The 23312-nt window shown below is 39.0% G+C and overlaps 1 protein-coding gene across 1 annotated transcript in view; it reads left to right on the top strand.

Annotated features, from left to right (window-relative positions):
- sh3yl1 (SH3 and SYLF domain containing 1) overlaps positions 1 to 23312 on the top strand; it is a 165870-nt gene that overhangs the window by 81877 nt on the left and 60681 nt on the right. The window contains exons 6-8 of the mRNA XM_072560974.1: positions 5957 to 6085; positions 9854 to 10016; positions 11145 to 11214. Of these exons, the coding sequence (XP_072417075.1) occupies positions 5957 to 6085; positions 9854 to 10016; positions 11145 to 11214 (362 nt within the window). The remainder of the gene's footprint in view (positions 1 to 5956; positions 6086 to 9853; positions 10017 to 11144; positions 11215 to 23312) is intronic.

Below are 23312 nucleotides of genomic sequence, written 5' to 3'. Positions count from 1 at the left end.
TTGAAATTGGAGAACTCCATGTTGAGTACTCCAGGCTGTAGGCTGCCCAGACGGAAGATGAGGTGTTCTTCCAATTTGCGGTTTGGTTCATTGTGGTAATGAAGGAGGCCAAGGATGGTCATGTCGGAAAGGGAGTGGGAAGGGGAATTAAAATGGACGGTGATTGGGAGGCCTGGTTGGCCCCTGGAGGCCCAGCTGAGATGCTTGGCAAACCGTTCCCTAACTTTACATTTGGTGTCCCCGATGTAGAGAAGACCACATCAGGAGCACCTGAAGGAGTAAACTAGTTTGGAAGTGAGGCAGGTGAATCTCTGTCTCACCTGGAAGAACTGTTTTGAGCCGTGGATGGAGGTGAGGGGGGTGGTGTACTGGCAGGTTTTGCATCTTTACCAGTTGCAGGAGAAGGTACCTGGGGATTCGGGGGTGCTGGTGGGGAAAGTGGCATTAACCACTGTCGAAGAGAACGGTCCTTGCAGAAGGCAGAGAGTGATGGTGAGGGGAAGATGTTCTTGGTGGTCTAGTCTAGCTGGAGTTGTGAACCAAACCGCAAATTGGAGAAACAACACTTCATCTTTTGCCTGGGCAGTCTATAGCCCGGAGGACTAAACATTGAGTTCTCCAATTTCAAATCTCCCTTCCCAGCCCCTCCCCCTACCTTCCACTCGTCCCTGCCACCAACTGGATTCATTCTTCCCATTGACCAACCAGATCATACCATCTACTTGTCTTCACTTATCCCCACTTCACCATCCTGCCCCAGCTATCCCCTTTATCTGTAGTTCTCCCGACACCCAACCCCAGTCCTGAAGAAGGGTTACACCCAAAAACGTTGACTTCTCCACTTCCTGTTTCTGCCTGGCTTGCTGTGTTCTTCCAGCTTCCTGTCTGTCTACTTTGGATTCCAACATCTGCAATGTTTTTGTCTCTTCCTTGCCTTAAAGACCACATGAGATATAGATTTCTTTGTCTAAGTATTTATTCATGCATACACAGGAGGTGTACACATCAAGGACGGTGCACAACTCTCTGAAAACAATGGTTCTACTCTTTTTACAATTAACAGGTTTCCAATAAAAAGTTATACACTCACACACTTATCTCTATCTAACAGTGTTCATTCTATTTTACATTCCAAATTAGTATACGAGATTATACTATCCAATCATATTCAAATTTGTACACATGATTGTAATACTTAATGAAATTATTAAAAGTTTATGTGCATAAAGTATCCAATAAAATAAATACATCTTCACATCTACTGACTGTAAATCCTCAATTTATGATTGTCAAAGCTCTCTATTGTCTCTTACCCCCTTTCCGTGTAAAGTGCTGCCATTCATCACACCTTCCCCTCTTCTCCCATCCTTTCAGCATTCCAAAATGGCCATTCCTTCCAACCTCCTGGTTCATTCCTCATTGACATCGCTCCTGATACCTCAGTGCCTTCCCATTTTAACGATGCAACACCTGTCCTTTCACTTCCTCCCTTCTCACCATCCAGCACCCCAGATACACCTCCCAAGTGAAACTACAATTGACTTGTTTAAATTTAGTTTATCATATTTATTACACACATTACACTCTACCCTTCATTGGTGCGACATCAGCATAGATTTGGAACCTGACCATTTCGTGGAATACTTCTGTTTTGACCCATCGATGCCTGTACCAGATGTCTAAATTAGCATCTCTCCAAGTGAGGTTCTCTTTCCTTCTCCTTTTAACCCTGCACATTTCTCCTTTCCAAATGGCAATCTAATTCTCTTCTCAATGCCTTGGTTGAACCTACCTCTATCATAATCTCAGGCAATGCATTTCAGAGCCCATGTGAAAACATTTTCCTCATATGATCTCTGCTGCTTTTTTACTAGCTATTTTAAATCTGTGCCCTCTGATTCTCTATCCTTTCACAAGTGGGAACGTTTTCTCACTGGTCTGTCCAGAGGTTCAAAATGTTCCCATCAATAGTAAATGCAAAGAATAGCAGTCTGAGATAAGAGGAGCAGCGAGCAGTTGGTTATGCAAGAAATATGATTAACTGAGTGGAGAGGGTTTTCATCATATTCTTGATTTAATATATGTAACCGTTATAGATTCCTATCTCTTAGTCTAAACTGTTTCCTGACTTGAAAGAGCATTCAAAGACGCACCCTGCCTGTTATGATATACCTCCTTCATTTTGTCTTTTGCGCTTTCATTCTCCCACCACTCGTATGTTCCTTTTTATCAGGACCACTGTCAGTTGCTGGTCCATTGAGTATGCTCATTTGCTTTTCCTTCCACTCCTTTGATGCATTGTTTTGTCCCCCAACACTTTTGATCATTGATTCTGTTTTCAATATGTTCTTGGTCAGCAAATTGTTCACATTAAGAATTTCATGAGTAGCCTTTTAAGTTGCCTAATGGGTTACTTACATACCAAAAACAAGTCATGTCCTTCTGTAAATCAGTTATTCCCATTGGAATAATACAAATATGTAAAAGGAGATCTGCTTCAATGTCTGAATCATGTTTCATACATTTGTATTCCACTTTTAATCTGCTTTAAACTTTAAAGGGCATGATCAGAATTAGCTTTCTTTCTCATTTTTTTTCAATTACTCAGTTACATCTTAAGCATTCCTGTAGAATTGTACAGTGCTTGGAAAGTTAAACTTTTATCAATTATATTAATTTCAACAGTAGAAATGAAACTGGAAAGATAAATAATACATATGCTTCATAGTCTTAAAATAATTGTTTTATCTGATTTTTTTACTGCCTGAGCATCACTGGGATACTGGACAAAAACAAATATCCAGTGGGTAAGATCACTTCATAGAACCCCCTCCCTTTTTCTCACATTTCCGAGATAAAGCCACTGGATAAAGGCACATGTCTTAGTTTAAACAATTAAAAACCTTAATCTTGGATATATTTACTTTTCATTATGCAGATAACGAAAAGGTTTGCATTTTGCTAGGTAAATGTTACTTTAATATCATAATTTAATCCCTATACACAACTGATTTTGAGGAGAATTTTTAGTTTTTCTCAAGATTTTTAAAATCATCTCTCATGTAAAATGTGTTCAGCGAGGCATTTTTGCTAGAAGACCTGGTTTCAATGTGAAGTCTTGACTATGTTTAACTTTGAAGGAAGAAAATGTAAAGTAAAATAATAACAGTAATTCCATTGCTTCTTAACTACATGGGGCAAGTTTGCATTGCATTATCAGTTTCATCATTGTTTTCACCTTTTGATTTTCCACTTTTTCCTTTCGATTAAAGCTTATTACATGCCAACTTTATGATGATTTTGCAATTTAAAGTAACAGGTGTGAAAATCACTTCAATTAAACAACAATTGTAAAGCTGAGGTTTCAAAGAAATATTGGAAAGAGGTATGAGGGAATATAGTTTTAAAGTATTTAGGAAAAACAATTATAATTTGAGATCAAGCCAATTAAAGATGCTAGCACTGAAGTTGAATGTAGAGAAAGGATGCAAAGAATGTAGCATTCATTAGAATAAAGTGGCATATTGACAGGGTTGGAGAAAGTTCCAGAAATATGAAAGCACAAGGCTTGGAAGGACTTGAAGGTCAGAACAAGGAATTAAATTTGATGGAACAAGACAAGTAAATAGAAGTTTAGATTAGATTACTTACAGTGTGGAAACAGGCCCTTCGGCCCAACAAGTCCACACCGCCCCGCCGAAGCGCAACCCACCCATTCCCCTACATTTACCCCGTACCTAACACTACAGGCAATTTAGCATGGCCAATTCACCTGACCTGCACATCTTTGGACTGTGGGAGGAAACCGGAGCACCCGGAGGAAACCCACGCAGACACGGGGAGAATGTGCAAACTCCACACAGAGAGTCGCCTGAGGCGGGAATTGAACCCGGGTCTCTGGCGCTGTGAGGCAGCACTGTGCCACCGTGCCGCCCCAAGTTCTTAACAACTGTGATAATGCAGGAGCAAAATTTTGCTGCATCAGTATTTGGTGGTATTTTGGGCAGACTGTAGTTATATGAAGCGCTGATGAGTTTTGGACAAGTTGAAAAGTAGGAATTAGGAACAAGGTAAGCTTCAGAGGAATTGAGCCAGCCACAGACAATGAAAGGTTGTTTTGGGTGGAAGAGACTGGTTTTGCACATGTAGAAATAGGCTCTTGATGGGGGCTGAAACATGTGGTTTGAATCCTAACTCAATTATCAGACGGAACTTCATGATTTTGTCTTGAACATGTAGGTAGAAAAGAGGTTCCTGGAGTAGTTTTCTGGCAGAAACGGTATAAGATAGAGTTTGTCTTGATTATCTTGAGTTGATGAAAATTCTTGCTGATCCGTGACTTCATGTCAAATGAGGAGTTCAATAGCAATGTAGAGATAAAGGTGTAGTCACCAGTGGTGAAGTTGAAGTGGAATTGGGATTTAATTTATAGCAGTAAATCAAATTAGTGACATTATGATGGTATCTTATTATCCTTGCCAACTTTGAAGTTTTTATGAAACTTTATGTTAGCATTATGACCCCGATATAACACTTAAATATTATTAAATGGGAAAATTATATTCCATAAGTCCTCATCTTTCAAAAACAGTGATTTTTTTCATTAATAGAATAATGTGCATTTGTATAGCAATTTTTTAACTCTTTGAATAGTGCCACGGAATATTTTACATCCATCTGATAGAGTAGCTGGCCTCCTAGTTTAATATTTCATTGTAGGTATTGGCAATATTGAACTGTGTGTGTAGCGGTGTGACGAGCGGTGTCCCGCAGGGTTCGGTGCTGGGGCCACAGCTGTTTGCATTATATATTAATGATTTGGATGAGGGAACCGGGGGCATTCTAGCGAAGTTTGCCGATGATACAAAGTTAGGTAGACAGGCAGGTAGTACTGAGGAAGTGGGGAGGCTACAGAAGGATCTAGACAGGTTGGGAGAGTGGTCCAGGAAATGGCTGATGGAATTTAACGTGAGCAAGTGCGAGGTCTTGCACTTTAGCAAAAAGAATATAGGAATGGACTACTTTCTAAATGGTGAGAAACTTAATAAAGCCAAAGCACAAAGGGATCTGGGAGTGCTAGTCGAGGATTCTCTAAAGGTAAACATGCAGGTTGAGTCTGTGATTAAGAAAGCGAATGCAATGTTGTCTCTTATCTCAAGAGGGTTGGAATATAAAAGCAGAGATGTACTACTAAGACTTTATAAAGCTCTGGTTAGGCCCCATTTGGAGTACTGTGTCCAGTTTTGGTCCCCACACCTCAGGAAGGACATACTGGCACTGGAACGTGTCCAGCGGAGATTCACACGGATGATCCCTGGAATGACAGGTCTAGCATATGAGGAACGGCTGAGGATACTGGGATTGTATTCGTTGGAGTTTAGAAGATTAAGGGGAGATCTAATAGAGACGTACAAAATAATACATGGCTTTGAAAAGGTGGATGCTAGAAAATTGTTTCTGTTAGGCGAGGAGACTAGGACCCGTGGACACAGCCTTAGAATTAGAGGGGGTCATTTCAGAACGGAAATGCGGAGACATTTCTTCAGCCAGAGAGTGGTGGGCCTGTGCAATTCATTGCCACGGAGTGCAGTGGAAGCCGGGACGCTAAATGTCTTCAAGGCCGAGATTGATAGGTTCTTGTTGTCTAGAGGAATTAAGGGCTACGGGGAGAACGCTGGCAAGTGGAGCTGAAATGCGCATCAGCCATGATTGAATGGCGGAGTGGACTCGATGGGCCGAATGGCCTTACTTCCACTCCTATGTCTTATGGTCTTATGGTCTTAATGTGCTTGAGTTTCTGGAATGGGCCTGGAACATGTTGACTCAGATATACAACTGAACGAAGTCTAATGCCACTGTGACTAAACAAAACCTGCAATAGTACCTACTAATGCATTTTTCAAATTGCTTTACTGTATCATTAATACATATTTTACCAGATGTTTATTGTTTTCAGAAACTTAGAGGGAGATGTTGCTGTTAGAAGTTCAGCTGCTGTCTTCACCTACTGCAAGTCACGTGGGTTGTTTGCTGGAATATCATTAGAAGGATCTTATTTGATTGAAAGAAAAGAGACAAATCGCAAGTAAGTTGTAATTAGAGCTAAGAAGTGTTCTTTACTTGATTTAAAATGTGTCAGAATCATATCACGTATCATAGAAAAATAAAATTACATTTATGTTGACACACTACCGAGTCATAGAATGCAGGTTGTGTTTGGATCTTATCATGTGATGAGTAAGCAAGTCCAGAAGGAGATGTAAGAGAGACACCAAGTGGTGACAAAGCACATAACTGGCCTGACTTTTTCACAAATCTCAACTTCGGCTGTTTAAAGAGCAATATCCACATTCCCGATATGTTAATTGCATTGATATAACTTGTGGATTTGTATAATATATCTTGTAACATCTTGTATATTTCACATATATTTTCATCTAACACTGTCTATCTTTGTATGTGTATGTCTGTGTGTATGCACATAAAACATTTGATGCGGAGAGGTTGATGTACTGCAGCTATGGCTGATCAGGAAACAATCCCACTTTCTGCCCCTCAAATCCATACCAGAAGGATTTAGAAATTTATAATCAACCTGTTTGGCTGCAGTTTAGCACAATTTCTGTGGCCGTTAAGTTCTGAAGTGGAAAGCTTCAGGCGTAGAAGTAGGGACTATATGATTCTCCTCGTCAGCTCTAAATCCAATCTGCGATTTGCATACTCTACCATTGGTATGGTGGGTGGTCTCTTACCAATGGATGAGCTATCTGCAGGTTTTCATGCTACTACTGGTAACTACCTCTGCAGATTCATAGAAATATAGAAACATAGGAAATAGGAACACGAATAGGTCATTTGGTTCTTTGAGCCTGCTCCATTTTTCAACATGATCATGGCTGATCATTCAGTTCCATTTTTCAACATGATCATGGCTGATCATTCAGTTCAGTACTCTGTTCCTACTTTCACACCATACATTTTGATCCCTTTGAGCTCTAAAAGCCACATTAATCTCCGTTTTGATCCAACAAAGTCACTCAATGTGTTTGGAGTTGAATCATTTTGGTCAATCACAAGCCAAACTTGGCAGTGAGTTGATGGGCGTTTTTGACCTTCAGGGATGCTTTGAAGAAGCCCTTTTGCTGCAGTCACAATCAACTCTGGGCAGAGCAATTGCTTTGGGAATTTATCATCAGGTATACATGCTCCATGTCCTGCCCAGCACAGCTGGTTCTGAGTGATTAGTGCTTCACTGATGGACAAGCTGTTGGACTATCTTTCTTGGCAAGGGATTTGAGCATCTTGCAAAGGCACCGCTTTTGCTATTTCTGTAATTGCTGTCAGGTACCTCCTGTGGGTTGTCCAAGTTTCCAAAGTTAACAAAGAAAATTAACACTTTTTATTGACTCATACATGACTTATGGGGTTTACATATTCACAAAATGTTTCATTAATAATAATAATGAACTCATTCCACACTGCAATAATATTTGTTCTAAGAATAAATAATTTTTGATATACCACCTTCACTTAAAATGTATTAAATGGAGACATCTCCAAACATATTTCTGCTAGAATACAATTTATAAACCATCAATTGATTTGAAAGATCTAGTCTGGAATATGTCTTTTGCAGGCACAGCCTACACAATTGATCATGAGCCAAGGTCAAAATTATGAGAATCCAGTGCCTGCAAAAGACTTATTTAAAACTAGATCTGTTGAATCCATTCCTGGTTTACAAATCATGTTGTAATAGAAGGATATTTGGAGATGCTTTCTATTTTAATTGAAAAACTGTATCAAAAATTATTTCTTTTTGAGTTTGTGTTTATTATGTTGACACTTCAAGGCTCAAATTGTATTTATTTTAGAAGGAGGCAGGCACATTTTAATTGTTTAATCATATCAAAATATTTGATATGCTAATAAACAGATTAATGTACACCAATAGAAGTAGGAGTTGATTCAGCTTGCTTTTTCCTTCATGTAAGTTTAGTGGAAAACTCCAGTAGAGGCTGAGATTTTTCATTCCTTTGACAATTCTGTTGAAGACAATTGCAAATGACAAGTCTCTCGCACTGACAAGCCAATCCCTTTCATCAATGTGGATGGGAGCGTTTATAGTACCTTTTCCCTCCTTCAATTAATTGTCCGTGACCATTTGCAACTAATTGTTTTAGGACTGCAGCACTTAGATCTTATCACTTCCGAGAATACTCAGCTCTTCCTTTAAGCTTCTGCTGTTTAGTATGCATGTACTCTTGTGTTGTAGCTGCACCAGTTTGACATCACATTTTTAGATCATCTGATGATTTTTGTGGCATGCCCTTCTGCATTGCTCATTGAAACAAGGTTGGTCCTCTGGCTTGATGGTGAATGTCAAATCAAATATACCCTGAACTATGAGGTTACAGGTTGTTGTAGAGTATGGTTCTGATGCTGATTGCCTAACCTATCATGGGGTCGATTAACTCCATTGAATGAATGGCTGGTTTGCAATGCAGAGTGATACCAAAAGCATGGGTTCATATCCTGTATCGTCTGAGGTAAACGTGAAGATCTTGCTTTCTACATTTTTACCTTTCTCTTGAAGCGTGGTGACCTTCAGATTAAATCCATCACCAGTCATCTCCCTGTAATGAGGGAGCAGCCCAATGTTCCTCTGGGACTGTGTCGATTTTACCTTAAAGATACGAGTGTGTGTCCAGTTTTGAACTGTTATATTTATCCTGAGACAATCCCAATTAGCATGGTATTAGTGTGATACAGCCTGATGGAAAAACACTCAGTGTGAAGATGGGTTTTCATCTTTAATGTAAGAGTAATGGTTACTCCTATCAGTACTAACATGATTTGATGTTTCTACAATGGCATTATTGTTGAGGATGAGGCCTAAAAAGTTTTTACCTAGTGTTGGTTCTTTTATTTCTGGCAAGCACACTCATGTTCTCCAGGGGTCTTGAAGCTAGGCCGTCCAGCAATCAATTAACTTGATTAGTAGTAACATTGCTGAGCTGCTTTTGGGGAATGACATTGGTCTCCCACCCAGAATACATTTCACATCCATGTGACTCATTGTGTTTCCTCGAAATGAGTGGTGTTCAGCTGGAAGAAACTTTGATTCCATTGAGCTTCACAGCATCAGATTAAAAGACAGTGTTGAAGACTCCCAGAATCATCTTATTCAGTTATATACCATCCCTGTCTTGCCTGCATGGTCACGCCTTTTTGAGTGCAATTTCCCAAATTTTGGGCAGAGCAGAAATGCTTCCTCCAGTATATAGGGTATTGATCTTTCCTTCAACTTTACTCCTCAGGGACAGTTTCTTCTTACATGTTATAGTGTACCTAATTCAGTCTATATAACACAACTTAATGCTGTGGGCATCTTTCTTAATGTAAGAGTAAATTTATGAATTGAATTATTTTTATTTCTCTTTGTCTTGATATTATTTTTGTGTGAATGTGCCCGTACTTGAAAAATAAACACTTGAAAAAAATGGGGACAGGGTAAGTTTTGTGGATTTTTTGTGGAAAAGAGCGAAGTAGAAAGTTCTTTCATGGAACTACTGAACATGAACTGGACCAAATGACTTGCTTTGGTACTGTACATTTCTATGACTTGTGCTTTCTTACTTATCTGAACTGACATGTGACGTGACAGTTAGCTCTAAATTTTTAAGAAGCTATTAATATATTGTAGCACATGCTTATAATGTACTGAGAGAGTCTTAGGTTGTCATTGTAAAATGGTTTTACATTAATGTAGTGAATAAAAGTAGAACAAACAGTGTAAGGCAGAATTTACTAGTCTAAAATATCTTCATCCATCACAATTTTGTTTACATAGGTTTTACTGCGAAGACATCCGAGCATGTGCAATTTTGTATGGCGATGTTGAGCCTCCAGCTGTGGCCCATGAGTTGTATGACATACTGGATACATTTAATGAACAATACCAGAAGGAAGGACAACGTGGAAATAAGAAAAAAGTAATAAGAGCACAAGCAAAGGTTTGTGTTACATTTTCTCATGTACAAAATTGGAGTGCATTTATTAGTTAGCTCATGTGAAACTGGTCTTACATTTGTGTGTTAATTAATAAGTGAACGACAGACACAACAGTTTGTTACTTAAATCCAGACTTGACCTTTACTGAAGTGTTCTTCAGCAAAGTCTTTCCTGGTCAATTAGCTTCAGCTGATTCTCCACATCTTTGAAATTATATACATCGCTGTGCATCCTTGATATTTCTGAATCATGGATTGTATCAGATTTTAATTTTTTCTGAGTTTATAGTAATCTGGGGTACCATTTTTATTAATTGCTGAACATTTCCTTATAAATTTCCATTGTCAAACCAATATTTGGATTGTTTTTGATATGTTTTCTTTAGCCCTATTGTACTTCTGTGTTTTATTTTTAAGTATTAATATTATACTGTTAACATTATTACCATCCTAAGTCATGTTATCCTTCATTGTTTTAAAGAAACAATTGTCCAGGAAGTTGAACTTGCCAGTTGACCAGATTTGAATTTTTGTGGATGAATACACCTGACAATTTTCCACTTTGTCAGCTACTAAACCAATTTCTGTTTGTTTGGGGGGTTTGGGGCTAGATGCAAAGTCTAAAAATTAGAGGCAGACTTTTCATTGAAATTAATGAAGACTTCTACAGATAAGGAATGGCAGATATTGGAATTTTCAAAATCAATGTTAGATCAACTATTCATTGTCCATTTGTATGAAAGGATTTTGGTTAAGGGCAGATATATTGAGTTAGGATACAGATCAACCACAATCTTGGTGACTGAACAGGCTCACTGAGCTAATTAGCTTATCCCTGCTTCTAGCTACCATTATAAAAACGATGATACCACGGACTATAAGCCTTCGCTATATTTGATGTGCTCAGTAATTTCTTGTTATCATGTGGAGTAAATCAAATTGGCTAAAGACTGACATCTCTGATGGGAACCTGAGAGATAAACTGAGATAACTTATAGACTTAAATGTTTAGGCTGAAGATGGTTGAAAATTCTTCAGCTTGCCTTTTGCCCTCATGTCCTGGGCTTCACCATCACTGGGAATGTAAGTGTTTGTTCTGACCAACCTCATCTTTGTATTTTAATTCTGCAGGCCAAAGAATCACAAAAGTGCTCACCCAGACCACAACGTATGCAGCCATCCATGAATGGAGGATTAAGAGGTATCTCTTATATGTATATCGTATGTTTAATATCTTGTCTTTCAGCTTGCCTTTCATGTCTTGGGAAGAAGAGTGTGATCAATCCCAATGAAGCATGTTTTTTATAAACTGTGCTTTGAGTTCATAACTCAGACTGACATACCCTCTACATTGCTGCATTGTGACAACTGCAGACCTTCAGATGAGATATTAAACTGACGACGTATCTGGCTTCACTCAGGGAATATTAATGATTTTTGTCCCAGTATTTGAAGTATTGTGTTATGATATTCCAGCAACGTGTACTTCATTCCATACCACTGAAAATTTGATGGTTTGATCTTTCACAGTGGAGTTGTTTATGGGTCATTATTGGCAGCAAATAGATGCATTTGCTTCTGCAACTCTTAAAACAAAAAAGTAATTTTGTGTTAAAATAATTCAGTTTGTTTTAGAGTAAAAATGAGCAGATATTACAATAATGCTGGAACTTGCACCATAGTCAATTATGGTTGGAACAGTACTTCTTCCTATAGGACGAAACCTAATCCACATATCATTTCTTGGTGTATTAATATATTTATGTACAGTGGTGTACCTAATATTTTCTTAAAATTTAAGGTATGATGATTATGTTAATGGAAGTTAAGTAAATATAAATATTTGGGTAATCACCATTATTCTGTTATGTATTAAATTGCAATACTCTGTCTCCCACAATGTATTGCTTCCTCCCCATAAGATGTAAAGGTCTTAACTATAAGTTTTGAAGATCATTTTTTAAGTTTTACTTATAGTATCTTGAAACAATTTAATATAACAAATTGGCATGCTTGGATATAGCACAACAAATACTTCATGTAAAGCACAGTTTGCTCTCTTTTAATACCAATAAACACAATTTGTAATTCTGCACTACACTTAATGCAAGACTGTACCTCAATAAGCATTGGGTTGAAGAGGGCAAAATTCCTAAAAATGTTCCCCCTTCAACTATTTGTCCAACTTTTTTTTTTACATAAGTTATTGCTGAATCTTTTTCCAGTATACTTTCTACATATCAGGTCATATCAACTTGTTGGGCTTATAAAACAAAACTCACCTCTCTGCATCTTCTACCAATTTCCTTATATCTGTGTTTTCTTGTTACTCATTCTGCTGCTGCTGAAAATTGTTTATTTTTCTCCCCATAAAACCCTCCATGGCTTTGAATACATATATTAAGTCTCCTCTCTCAGTCTCTCTGCTCTTGGGCAATTAACCCCAATTTCTCTATTTTGTTTGGTGACTATGGGAGCAAGCTAATGTTTTCCTTATTGGCCAACAAAAGGAAGCCACAGTTGTAATTTGTTACCATGTACAGCATTGCTATGAATGTAAATCACTTGTCAGTAAAGTATGATAACACTAATGGAACGGAGCACCTGTGATAGATCACTATAGCCGTGGATGTCATTGGAATGAGAGGTCAAGATTGTGTCATGTGCTTGAATGCTGAGTTTGGGGTTGCTGTCCAGTACACCTGCACTACCCTGTGCCACGGGATGTGGCGCTAGATTGATGTTTCTGCTGAAGGTGGTTCTGGATGAACTGTGGTCAAGTCGAGTGACAGTGTCAGGGCCTGCAGAACAGCCTCTGTGGCTGTGGGATGGTGAGGCCCAAGACATGGATTAGGCACTGGACCTCTGCCCGGACACAGAGCATGCACCATCTCATTAGCTGTGGGAAGCTCTGAATGAAAGTCAATGACTTAACTTTTAAAAATAAAATAAAGAGCTGCAGATGCTGGAGATCTGAAACAAAAACACAAACTGCTGGTAATTGCCAGCAATTTTTGGTTTTGTTTCATAACTTAAAAAGGCTTCTGGACAGCAACTGGGTGAAGAAATGGCAGGCTCATGAAACGACAAGCCATCAATAATGAAGAAATGAGAAACTTGGTGTCTGAGGAGTGGAGGGGTCATATAGAAATGTTAATTTGGGCCAAAAATTAAAGATGTCAGCCTCTTCACTATATGGTTTTCTCTCTCTCGCTTGCTCTTTCAATACTCACCTGTGCCAAAAAGCCTCCTATATATCTCTGTAAAAGAAAATGCCCGCAGTAGCTTAGAGGTCATGCTAAGCTATTCTCTGTAACCAAATAGCTGACAAGCAGACAGTCAGCAATTGGGTCCCAAGCACTACTTTGAGCAAATTGGGTATCAGTAAAGTCCTGAGATTTTGGATTTTTCTTACAAGTTCACGAGTGAGGTTGAATTTGGCTGAGAAATCACAACTCCGTTGTAGAGCATTGGTATATCTGTTGAGACTGGTTTATTTGTGGAGCCTGTACAGATGGATTTTGTTGAGACACTAACACCAACCAAACAGTATGCTCCACCATATGGGTTCAAATATTATTGTAGTTATAACTTGTTAGTCTAATAATTTGTAATATAGTGAATCCTGACTGGCTGATTTTCTTCTATGATTTAAAGCAGAGCAGAATCCCAGGACAGAATCTTCTGCTTTGTTTAGTGGTGAGTTTGTTGGCAGGAAGGGTATTTAATGAGGCAAGTGGTGGCATACCTGACATTGGCATCTTCTCTCTTCTATGAGAATTTAGTTCAAGGTGGGAAGGGTTTCTTACTCTGCTGCCTATTTAGGCCCTTAAATGGTTAACTATTGGCTACTTAATGTCTCATGCCACCACCACTGGGATTAATGCAGCTTCAGACAGGCCTGTTTATCATGTGGCATGTAGAGCAGCTGAAACATGTACAAGCTTACCACCTTAGGCAGTTGGTCAGAGAAACAGTGTCTGATTGAGGGACTAGACATTAGGAAGTTGGGCGAAACCTGCTGAGAGCAAGTGCCTGCCACTCCTGCCAATCTCCTGTCTCAACTACTTTTGACCCCCATTGTGTAAACTCCCCCATTCATATTACTTATCTGTGACCACTTTTACTCTGAAATCTTGTGACTTGGTGATTCCAGTGGAAAGCCAATCGAGTTGTCTTGTACTTGATCTGCTCGATATGAGAGTGGGCAACATTCTAGAAAATTTGTTTTAATACTGAAGATGCGACTAACCTTGTATAGCGTTGGAATATGACATATGCGATAGCTTGTTTCCTTCTGGGGAAGAAGTACAAAATATTAACGTCAACTTGTATTTATTTGTTTATTTAATATGAAATACGCCCGAGGCACTACACAAGATCACTGAGTCAAAAAAAAAAGAAACATCAGAAAGTGATATGACTGAACAAGTGACAAACTAGGATACTTATAGAGGTGGAGTGTTTGGATAGCCAGTGACCACTCGCGGTGTTTGAATGGAATTTAGTAAAAGAATCAATATAGGCAATGATTTTGGATAAATCAATATCTTTGGAGGACGGATGACAAATACTCAACCGGAAGAGGTCGGGATAGTTTGCTCTGAAGATGAAGAAGACATGGGTAAAAGTTTTTACTCATGATTTGCTAAGAAGGAAGTGATGTTATGGAGTGGAAGGGGCTTATGTATTGGAGAGGATATGGGGTCCAAAATTCAGCTGTGCATCACATAAGATGCGGAAATTACAACCAGTATGGTTCAACTTTGGATAATTGCCAGGAGGGAAAATACTATTAATGCTATATGGAAGAATTTTGAGGTGCAGCTGAAAGGAACAGCGCTAGTCATCTGTATCTAAATGGAGGAAGTTGAACCCCATCCAGAATATCAGATGCAGCCTGAAATGGTAGTTAGAGAAATATTAGTGATGACAGTCAGTGGTGTATCTGGTTAACATCATTACACATGTGGGACCTGACCTCATCTCTTCAGATGATATTGCCAAGGGGCATCAAATAATGTGGGACTTATATTGTTGGAATCCACATTTCTGCAGTCTAATTAGATTGGATTGCTTTGATTCTTAACATCCATGAAGTTTCTATTAGTTTTGAGGATCCTTCATTCTGGGTGATTGACATTGATTCAAATAGTATACCACATTGGAATATACCTGAACCTATGATATTATTTTCCTTTAACACAACATACAACAGTGAGAAAATGTGTGTTAAACTAATGAGTGAATTGTTATCCTGTCTATTGCTGAAAATTCTATTAATAATTCAGTTTTGTTGTTTTATAAAATTATCCAGAATATTGACTTAAGCAATTTAAAACTGTTAACAGAAATGTATTAATTAAATTTACAAAAGTTGGATTATCAAATAGTTTGTAATAAATGACTTTGAACTTAAAGAACAGACTATATGTTAATTTAAGTTAAATAGGAGTGTAACAATGAAATGGATTGTGCTAATAATTTGGTAAGACACAAAGCAGTTCTACTTTTAGTAACAATATATTAACTGTGCAGCATTTTCCATAATAATTGGTCAAAAAACCTTTGGAAGCATGAGTCCCAGTCATCCCCCACCACTTACTGAAATGATCTATCAATTTAAGTTATTAAAAATCATCCTAATGTACCTGCCTCTGTCTCGTGGGTCTCTTTTATTGTCATCACGAAAATCTCTTTGCTTTTTGAGATGCTGCCTACTGGCTCTTGTATGTGTTTACATGGCACAGAACAACAGCTGACATGAATGCTAATCAGCTGCTCGTCTGCTTCCAATCCTCGATGCATGCTGCCGGTGGATAGAACTGACTGCTCATGCTTTTATCACTTTTTAATAGGTGTCACTTCTCAGAATGGAAATTTTAGAATAGCTTTTTCTTGTCCTCCCATTTTACTGGAACATTAAAGACATTTGTAGCAATGCCAGATAACTTTAGATCAGATCAATTATTTCAACACAACAGATTATTTATGAAACCCTTCTGCTTGGTACTGGCTAGTACTACTGTAAAATTTCTGGTAAAAGTTAATACTTGAAATGTAACGCTGTTCGACTCTTCACAGACCTTCTGAATTTCTTGCGGTGTTTTCTGTTTTGATTGCAAATTTAATTAACATCTTTTGGAAATTGGGTAATTTTGCTAAAACACCAAACATTCCTTAATAAGATAAAGTTAAAAATCACACAACACCAGGTTATAGTCCAACAGGTTTAATTGGAAGCACACTAGCTTTCGGCGCGTCGCTTCTTCATCAGGTGGTAGAGCAATGCTCCGAAAGCTAGTGTGCTTCCAATTAAACCTGTTGGACTATCACCTGGTATTGTGTGATTTTTAACTTTGTACATCCCAGTCCAACAATGGCATCTCCAAATCATTTATAATATAAAGGAGTGTTGACTCCAGCAGGATTAAAGGAAATTGGAAAAAAAGAAATACTGCACACCACTGAGCAAGATTAGAGTTCTCCATTTTACCTTGAGTTAAAATTCAGCCCACCCAAATACAAGATTCTTGTTTCAATGTTTCTGATTATTTCGTTGGTGACGTCAGTATGTAGCCATATCATAAAAGAAACCTGATGATTTCCACATTGATTCCTAATCTATATTAAGGTAGCTGTAGAGTGGAGCTATTAGCCTTGGTGTTCTTGGACTATGGTAAAGAATGACAGCCCACATTCCCATTTCAAGTGCTATTCTCTGACTTCCAGGGGAAAGCCTTGGTAAAAATACTGTGTGAAAATATGATTCGGCTTAAAATGTCAACATTTGCAACGTAGACTAGTATGTAATGGTTGTTTGGGAGAAGTAGCTGATGAATACCTGTAAATGTGCAACTTGTTTTGTATTTACTAGGTAATCACTTTCTTATCAGAATGACTGAGGATGCCTGTTGTGGAGATTAAATGTCAGGTTGGTGTTAAATGAGAAAAGGAAACTCTTCTAAAAGTGCATAAAAATATATTATATGCTCAATTTTTCCTCCATCTCGTTATTGCTATAACTGAGAGGAGCAGCATTTAGTTTTTCAGTGCAATCCCCTCACCATGATCGACATAAATTTCCTTGTAAAAAGGATCTGAGACAGAAGTACACAGTTTGTTTTTCTCTTCCAAGTCTAGACTATCGAACATAAGAATAAATCTTATTGCGTGAGTTGTCAGTGCTGTCTCACAGCTGTGAAAAGGTCCACAACTCATCAACTGTGTGAACTCAGATTAGTTCTGTTAGATCATCATGAGTGAAAGCAGGCCTATATCAGTCTGCCATTCTCAAGAGAACCAGTTTATTTTGCAGAACTTTTTGAAATGTAATTAGCTACCAAATAGTAATTCACAATTTGCACATTTTGAGTTTAATGTATCTCTCCAATTCATTGGCTGACTCTAAATTGAGAAAATTAAATATTTAAGCCTAACAAATAACCATTTAATTGTTCCATTTTAATAATTATTTGGAAGACCTATAACTAATGGTATGAATGGTAACAATTGTTGAGTTCGGCTTGCGTTCCTGCTTTATGTTAATTTGTAAAATTGTTCGCATGTTTAAAAAAATGTTAAAACAGTTAGAGTCTAAGTTTAACATTCTATGAAGGATCAAGAGAGTCTTTCCACAACTCAATTGGTAGTATTACTGCATCTCAATCAGAAAATTGAGAGTTCAAGTCCCATAGCATAAAATGGAAGCTGAAAATTCAGTACAGTACTGAGTGCTGCACTGTTGGATGTGCCATCTTTTGGAATGAGACATCTACTCTTACGAATGAATGCCAAAGATCCTAAAGTGCTGTTTAGAAAAAGGAGCAGGATCATTATCCGTTGTTCTTGACTAACCTTTATCCCTCAATCAAAACCACAAACACAGATAATATGGTATTGTCACATTGCTGTTTGTTGTACAGGGATGTGCAAAACCTGTTTGCCATCTCTCCTACATACAACTGACTGGCTATTTCAAAAGTTTACCAATTCATAAGAAATTACCATTCTTGAAGCTCTGCTTCTTTAGAAAGAATGATTTGTGTTGGTGAATCAGAAACTTTACAGGAAAATATTTATTTTTGATTAATTAGATTAGATTAGATTAGATTAGATTAGATTACTTACAGTGTGGAAACAGGCCCTTCGGCCCAACAAGTCCACACCGCCCCGCCGAAGCGTAACCCACCCATACCCCTACATCTACATTTACCCCTTACCTAACACTATGGGCAATTTAGCATGGCCAATTCACCTGACCGGCACATCTTTGGACTGTGGGAGGAAACCGGAGCACCCGGAGGAAACCCACGCAGACACAGGGAGAACGTGCAAACTCCACACAGTCAGTCGCCTGAGGCGGGAATTGAACCCGGGTCTCAGGCGCTGTGAGGCAGCAGTGCTAACCACTGTGCCACCGTGCCGCCCACAATTAAGCAACAATCAAAATGAGCAAAATCTAATTTGTATATTATATTTATTAGCATTGGTAGAGGATTGGCTAAATAATAGAAGACATTTGGCCAGTAGTGATATTTATAAGAATACACTTTTTTTTCTCCTTGTGCGGTTGGAAATATGTTAAGGCACATGTGTCTTCAGTTGATAGATAATGGAGAAGTTGCTTTTGTGTTGCAAAACTATCTCTGTACTTTGCCCACAAGCAAAAGTTTACATTATGTTGCCGATGTAACTGCTTAAAAATAGTGAAGTTTCCATTCTGAAGGTTGATTGCTGTGAAAAGAGATATTTCCTTCAGTATCTTTTTTTGAAAACGAATGTTAGAGATGTAACCAGTAATATGGACATTTACCTATTAAAAAAAGTAGAAGGCTCTAAACTAGTGGAGGGGGGTACTTTTTACTTGTGATCACATAGAAAAGATGACCCAATGGCTTGAAAAGTCAGGGCTACTGTTAATTCACTATGATCCATTTTATAACTACCATGATATTCTTTAGTTCATGTACATAGGATATAAGTCGCTCATGGCAGGGGGGTGGGAACCTGAGCTGTATACCGGAGATGAGAGTTGATGCAGATGAGGCAGTAGCAAGAGGTAGACCAGCTAATGGGAAGGGTTTTCCTGGCAAGGAACCAAGGTATCAGTTAAAGTGTGTTTGCTTTAACGCAAGGAGTATCAGGGATAAAAGTGACGAACTTAGAGCATGGATCAGTACCTGGTGCTATGATGTCTCTGTTATGGCCACAACATGGGTTTCTCAGGGGCAGGAATGGTTGCTGGATGTTCCAGGTTTTAGAGCATTTAAAAAGAATAGGGAGGGGGGTAAAAGAGGAGGGGGTGTAGCACTATTAATCAGAGAGGGTATCATAGCTACAGAAGCTTCCATTGTCGAGGAAGATCTGCCTACCGAATCAGTATGGGTGGAAATTAGGAACAGCAAGGGAGCAGTCACCTCTTTAGGGGTTTACTACAGGCCCCCCAATAGCAGCAGGGAGATGGAAGAAAGCATAGCTCGGCAGATTTTGGAAAAGTGTGGGCGTAGTAGGGTTGCTGTAATGGGTGACTTTAACTTTCCCAATATTGATTGGAACCTCCTTCGAGCAGAAGATTTGAATGGAGCTGTTTTTATAAGGTGTGTTCAGGAGGGTTTCCTAACTCAGTACGTTGACAGGCCGACGAGGGGAGAGGCTATTCTAGACTTAGTACTCGGCAATGAGCCGGGGCAGGTATCAGATCTTGTGGTGGGAGAGCATTTTGGTGATAGTGACCACAACTGCCTCACATTCTACATAGTTATGGAGAAGGAGAGGATTAAGCAAAATAGGAGGATATTTAATTGGGGAAGAGGAAACTATGATGCGATTAGACATGAGTTAGGAAGCATGGATTGGGAGCAATTGTTCCATGGTAAAGGCACTATAGACATGTGGAGACTGTTTAAGGAAGAGTTGTTGCAAGTGATGAATAAATATGTCCCTCTGAGACAGGTAAGAAGTGATAAGATAAAGGAACCTTGGATGACGAGAGCGGTGGAGCTTCTCGTCAAAAGGAAGAAGGTAGCTTACATAAGGTGGAGGAAGCTAGGGTCAAGCTCAGCTCTACAGGATTACAGGCAGGCGAGGAAGGAGCTTAAAAATGGTCTGAGGAGAGCCAGGAGGGGGCACGAGAAAGGCTTGGCAGAACGAATTAGGGAGAACACAAACGCAGTTTACACTTATGTGAGGAATAAGAGAATGGTCAAAGAAAGAGTAGGCCCAATCAGGGATAGCATAGGGAATTTGTGTGTGGAGTCTGAGGAGGTAGGGGAAGCCCTAAATGAGTTTTTTGCTTCTGTCTTTACGAAAGAAACGAACTTTGTAGTGAATGAAACCTTTGAAGAGCAGGCGTGCATGCTGAAATGGATAGAGATAGAGGAAGCTGATGTACTAAAATTTTGTCAAATATTAAGATTGACAAGTCACCAGGCCCAGACCAGATTTGTCCTCGGCTGCTTTGGAAACGAGAAATGCAATTGCTTCGCCACTTGCGAAGATCTTTTCATCCTCGCTCTCCACTGGAGTCATACCTGAGGACTGGAGAGAGGCAAATGTAATTCCTCTCTTCAAGAAAGGAAATAGGGAAATCCCCGGCAATTACAGACCAGTAAGTCTCACGTCTGTCGTCTGCAAGGTGCTAGAAAGGATTCTGAGGGATAGAATTTATGACCATCTGGAAGAGCATGGCTTGATTAAATGCACTTAACACGGCTTTGTGAGGGGCAGGTCATGCCTCACAAACCTTATCGAGTTCTTTGAGGATGTGACTAGAAAAGTTGATGAAGGTTGAGCTGTGGATGTGGTGTATATGGACTTTAGCAAGGCATTTGATAAGGTTCCCCATGGTAGGCTCATTCAGAAGGTCAGGAGGATGGGATTCAGGGGAACATAGCTGTCTGGATACAGAATTGGCTGGCCAACAGAAGACAGCGAGTGGGAGTAGAAGGAAAATATTCTGCCTGGAAGTCTGTGGTGAGTGGTGTTCCACAGGGCTCTGTCCTTGGGCCTCTATTGTTTGTAATTTTTATTAATGACTTGGATGAGGGGATTGAAGGATGAGTCAGCAAGTTTGCAGATGACACAAAGGTTGGAGGTGTCGTTGACAGTATAGAGGGCTGTTGTAGGCTGCAGCGGGACATTGACAGGATGCAGAAATGGGCTGAGAGGTGGCAGATGAAGTTCAACCTGGATAAACGCGAAGCGATGCATTTTGAAAGGTCGAATTTGAAAGCTGAGTACAGGATTAAGGATAGGATTCTTGGTAGTGTGGAGGAACAGAGGAATCTTGGGGTGCAGATACATAGATCCCTTAAAATGGCCACCGAAATGGACAGGGTTGTTAAGAAAGCATATGGTGTTTTGGCTTTCATTAACAGGGGTATTGAGTTTAAGAGTCGTGAGATCTTGTTGCAGCTCTATAAAAGTTTGGTTAGACCACACTTGGAATACTGCGTCCAGTTCTGGTCGCCCTATTATAAGAAAGATGTGGATGCTTTGGAGCGGGTTCAGAGGAGCTTTACCAGGATGCTGCCTGGACTGGAGGGCTTATCTTATAAGGAGAGGTTGACTGAGCTCGGACTTTTTTCATTGGAGAAAAGGAGGAGAAGAGGGGACCTAATTGAGGTATACAAGGTAATGAGAGGCATAGATAGAGTCGATAGCCAGAAACTATTTCCCAGGGCAGGGTCATAGTTTTAAGCTGGTTGGAGGAAAGTATAGAGGGGATGTCAGAGGCGAGTTCTTTACACAGAGTTATGAGAGCGTGGAATGCGTTGCCAGCAGCAGTTGTGGAGGCAGGGTCATTGGGGACATTTAAGAGACTCCTCGACATACATATGGTCACAGAAATTTGAGGGTGCATACATGAGGATCAGTGGTTGGCACAACATCGTGGGCTGAAGGGCCTGTTCTGTGCTGTACTGATCTATGTTCTATGTGAACAAAAGGAAATGTTTTCACCACCTTGAATATATTTCTTCCCTTTTGAAACAAGTCTTAAAAATGTGTAATCAGCAGGTTTAATAAATAATCTCACAGTAGAAGAACCCTTTAGGAAACAGTGATGATAATATGGTAGAATTTAGCAGGGGAAACTTGGATCAGAAGGAAACTGTCCTAAATTTAAATAAGGTTAATTACAAAGGATTGAGGGCAGAGCTGGCTGGAATGGCTGGGGAAGGGATTTAGTAGCAAAGAATGTTGAGGAACAATGATAAACATTCAAGAAAATACTTCATGGCTCACAGCAAAAACATATCCCAGTGTGAAAGAGGGATTCTGCGAAGAGGATAAGATAACCGTGGTTAACTAAGGATGTTAATGATAGCATCAAATTAAAAGAGAAAACATATACACCATTGTGACAAAAATTAGTGATAAGCAAGATTGAGGAAGTTTTAAAAGCCAACGTATAACCAAAAAATTTTAAAAGGGGTAAAAGATAAACTTCAGGGATAAATTTATTTGTAGTACCAAGATGGACAACAAGAGCTTCTTTAAATATATAAAAAGTAAGAGAGAGGCCTAAGTGAACATAGGCCCTCTTAGAGAATGAGGTTGGATAAGTAATAATGGGGGAACAGGAAATGGGAGAGGAGTTGAATAAATGCTTTGCATCTGTCTTTACAATAGAAGATATTAATAGCATTCCATGAATACTAAATAATCAAGCGGGAAAAGGAGAAAATAAATACCATAATTATCACTAAAGGAAAGTACTGTGGAAGTTAATGGACTAAAGACCAATATGTATTCTGGATTTGATGGGATAATCCTAGGATATTAAAATAAGTTGTTCCAGAGGTAGTGATTGCACTGGTAGTAATCTTCCAAGAATCTTTAGATTTTGGAAAAGACACAGGGGATTATAAAGCTGCCAATATGACACCCTTATTTAAAAGGGAAAGGAGACATTTAAAAAAAACAGATATCCCGAGTCCAGGTAGGTTAACATCTCTTGTTGGGAAATGTTACTGTCTATTTCAAAGACAAAAATTAACTAATACATAATATAGTCGGGCAGAATTAACATGGCTTCAGAAAGAGAAAATTATGCCTGATAATGTATTAGAATTCATTGAGGAGGAAACAAGCATGATAGACAAATAGAAAGTGTGTATGTAATCTATTTTAATTTACAAAAGCATTCAATAAGGTACCAAATGGTAGGCTATTCAATAAGATAGGAGGATAGTGCATTAGCATTGGTAGAGGATTGGTTAAATAATAGAAGACAGAGAGTTAGGACAAAGAGAATCATTTTCATGATGGCAAACTGTGACTAGTGGTGTGCCATTG

The sequence above is a fragment of the Chiloscyllium punctatum genome, chromosome 3 (genome assembly GCF_047496795.1).
Source record: "Chiloscyllium punctatum isolate Juve2018m chromosome 3, sChiPun1.3, whole genome shotgun sequence".
NCBI lineage: Eukaryota > Metazoa > Chordata > Chondrichthyes > Orectolobiformes > Hemiscylliidae > Chiloscyllium > Chiloscyllium punctatum.
The sequence above is the reverse complement of the archived record's forward strand: the minus strand, read 5'-3'. Positions and strand labels throughout refer to the sequence as shown.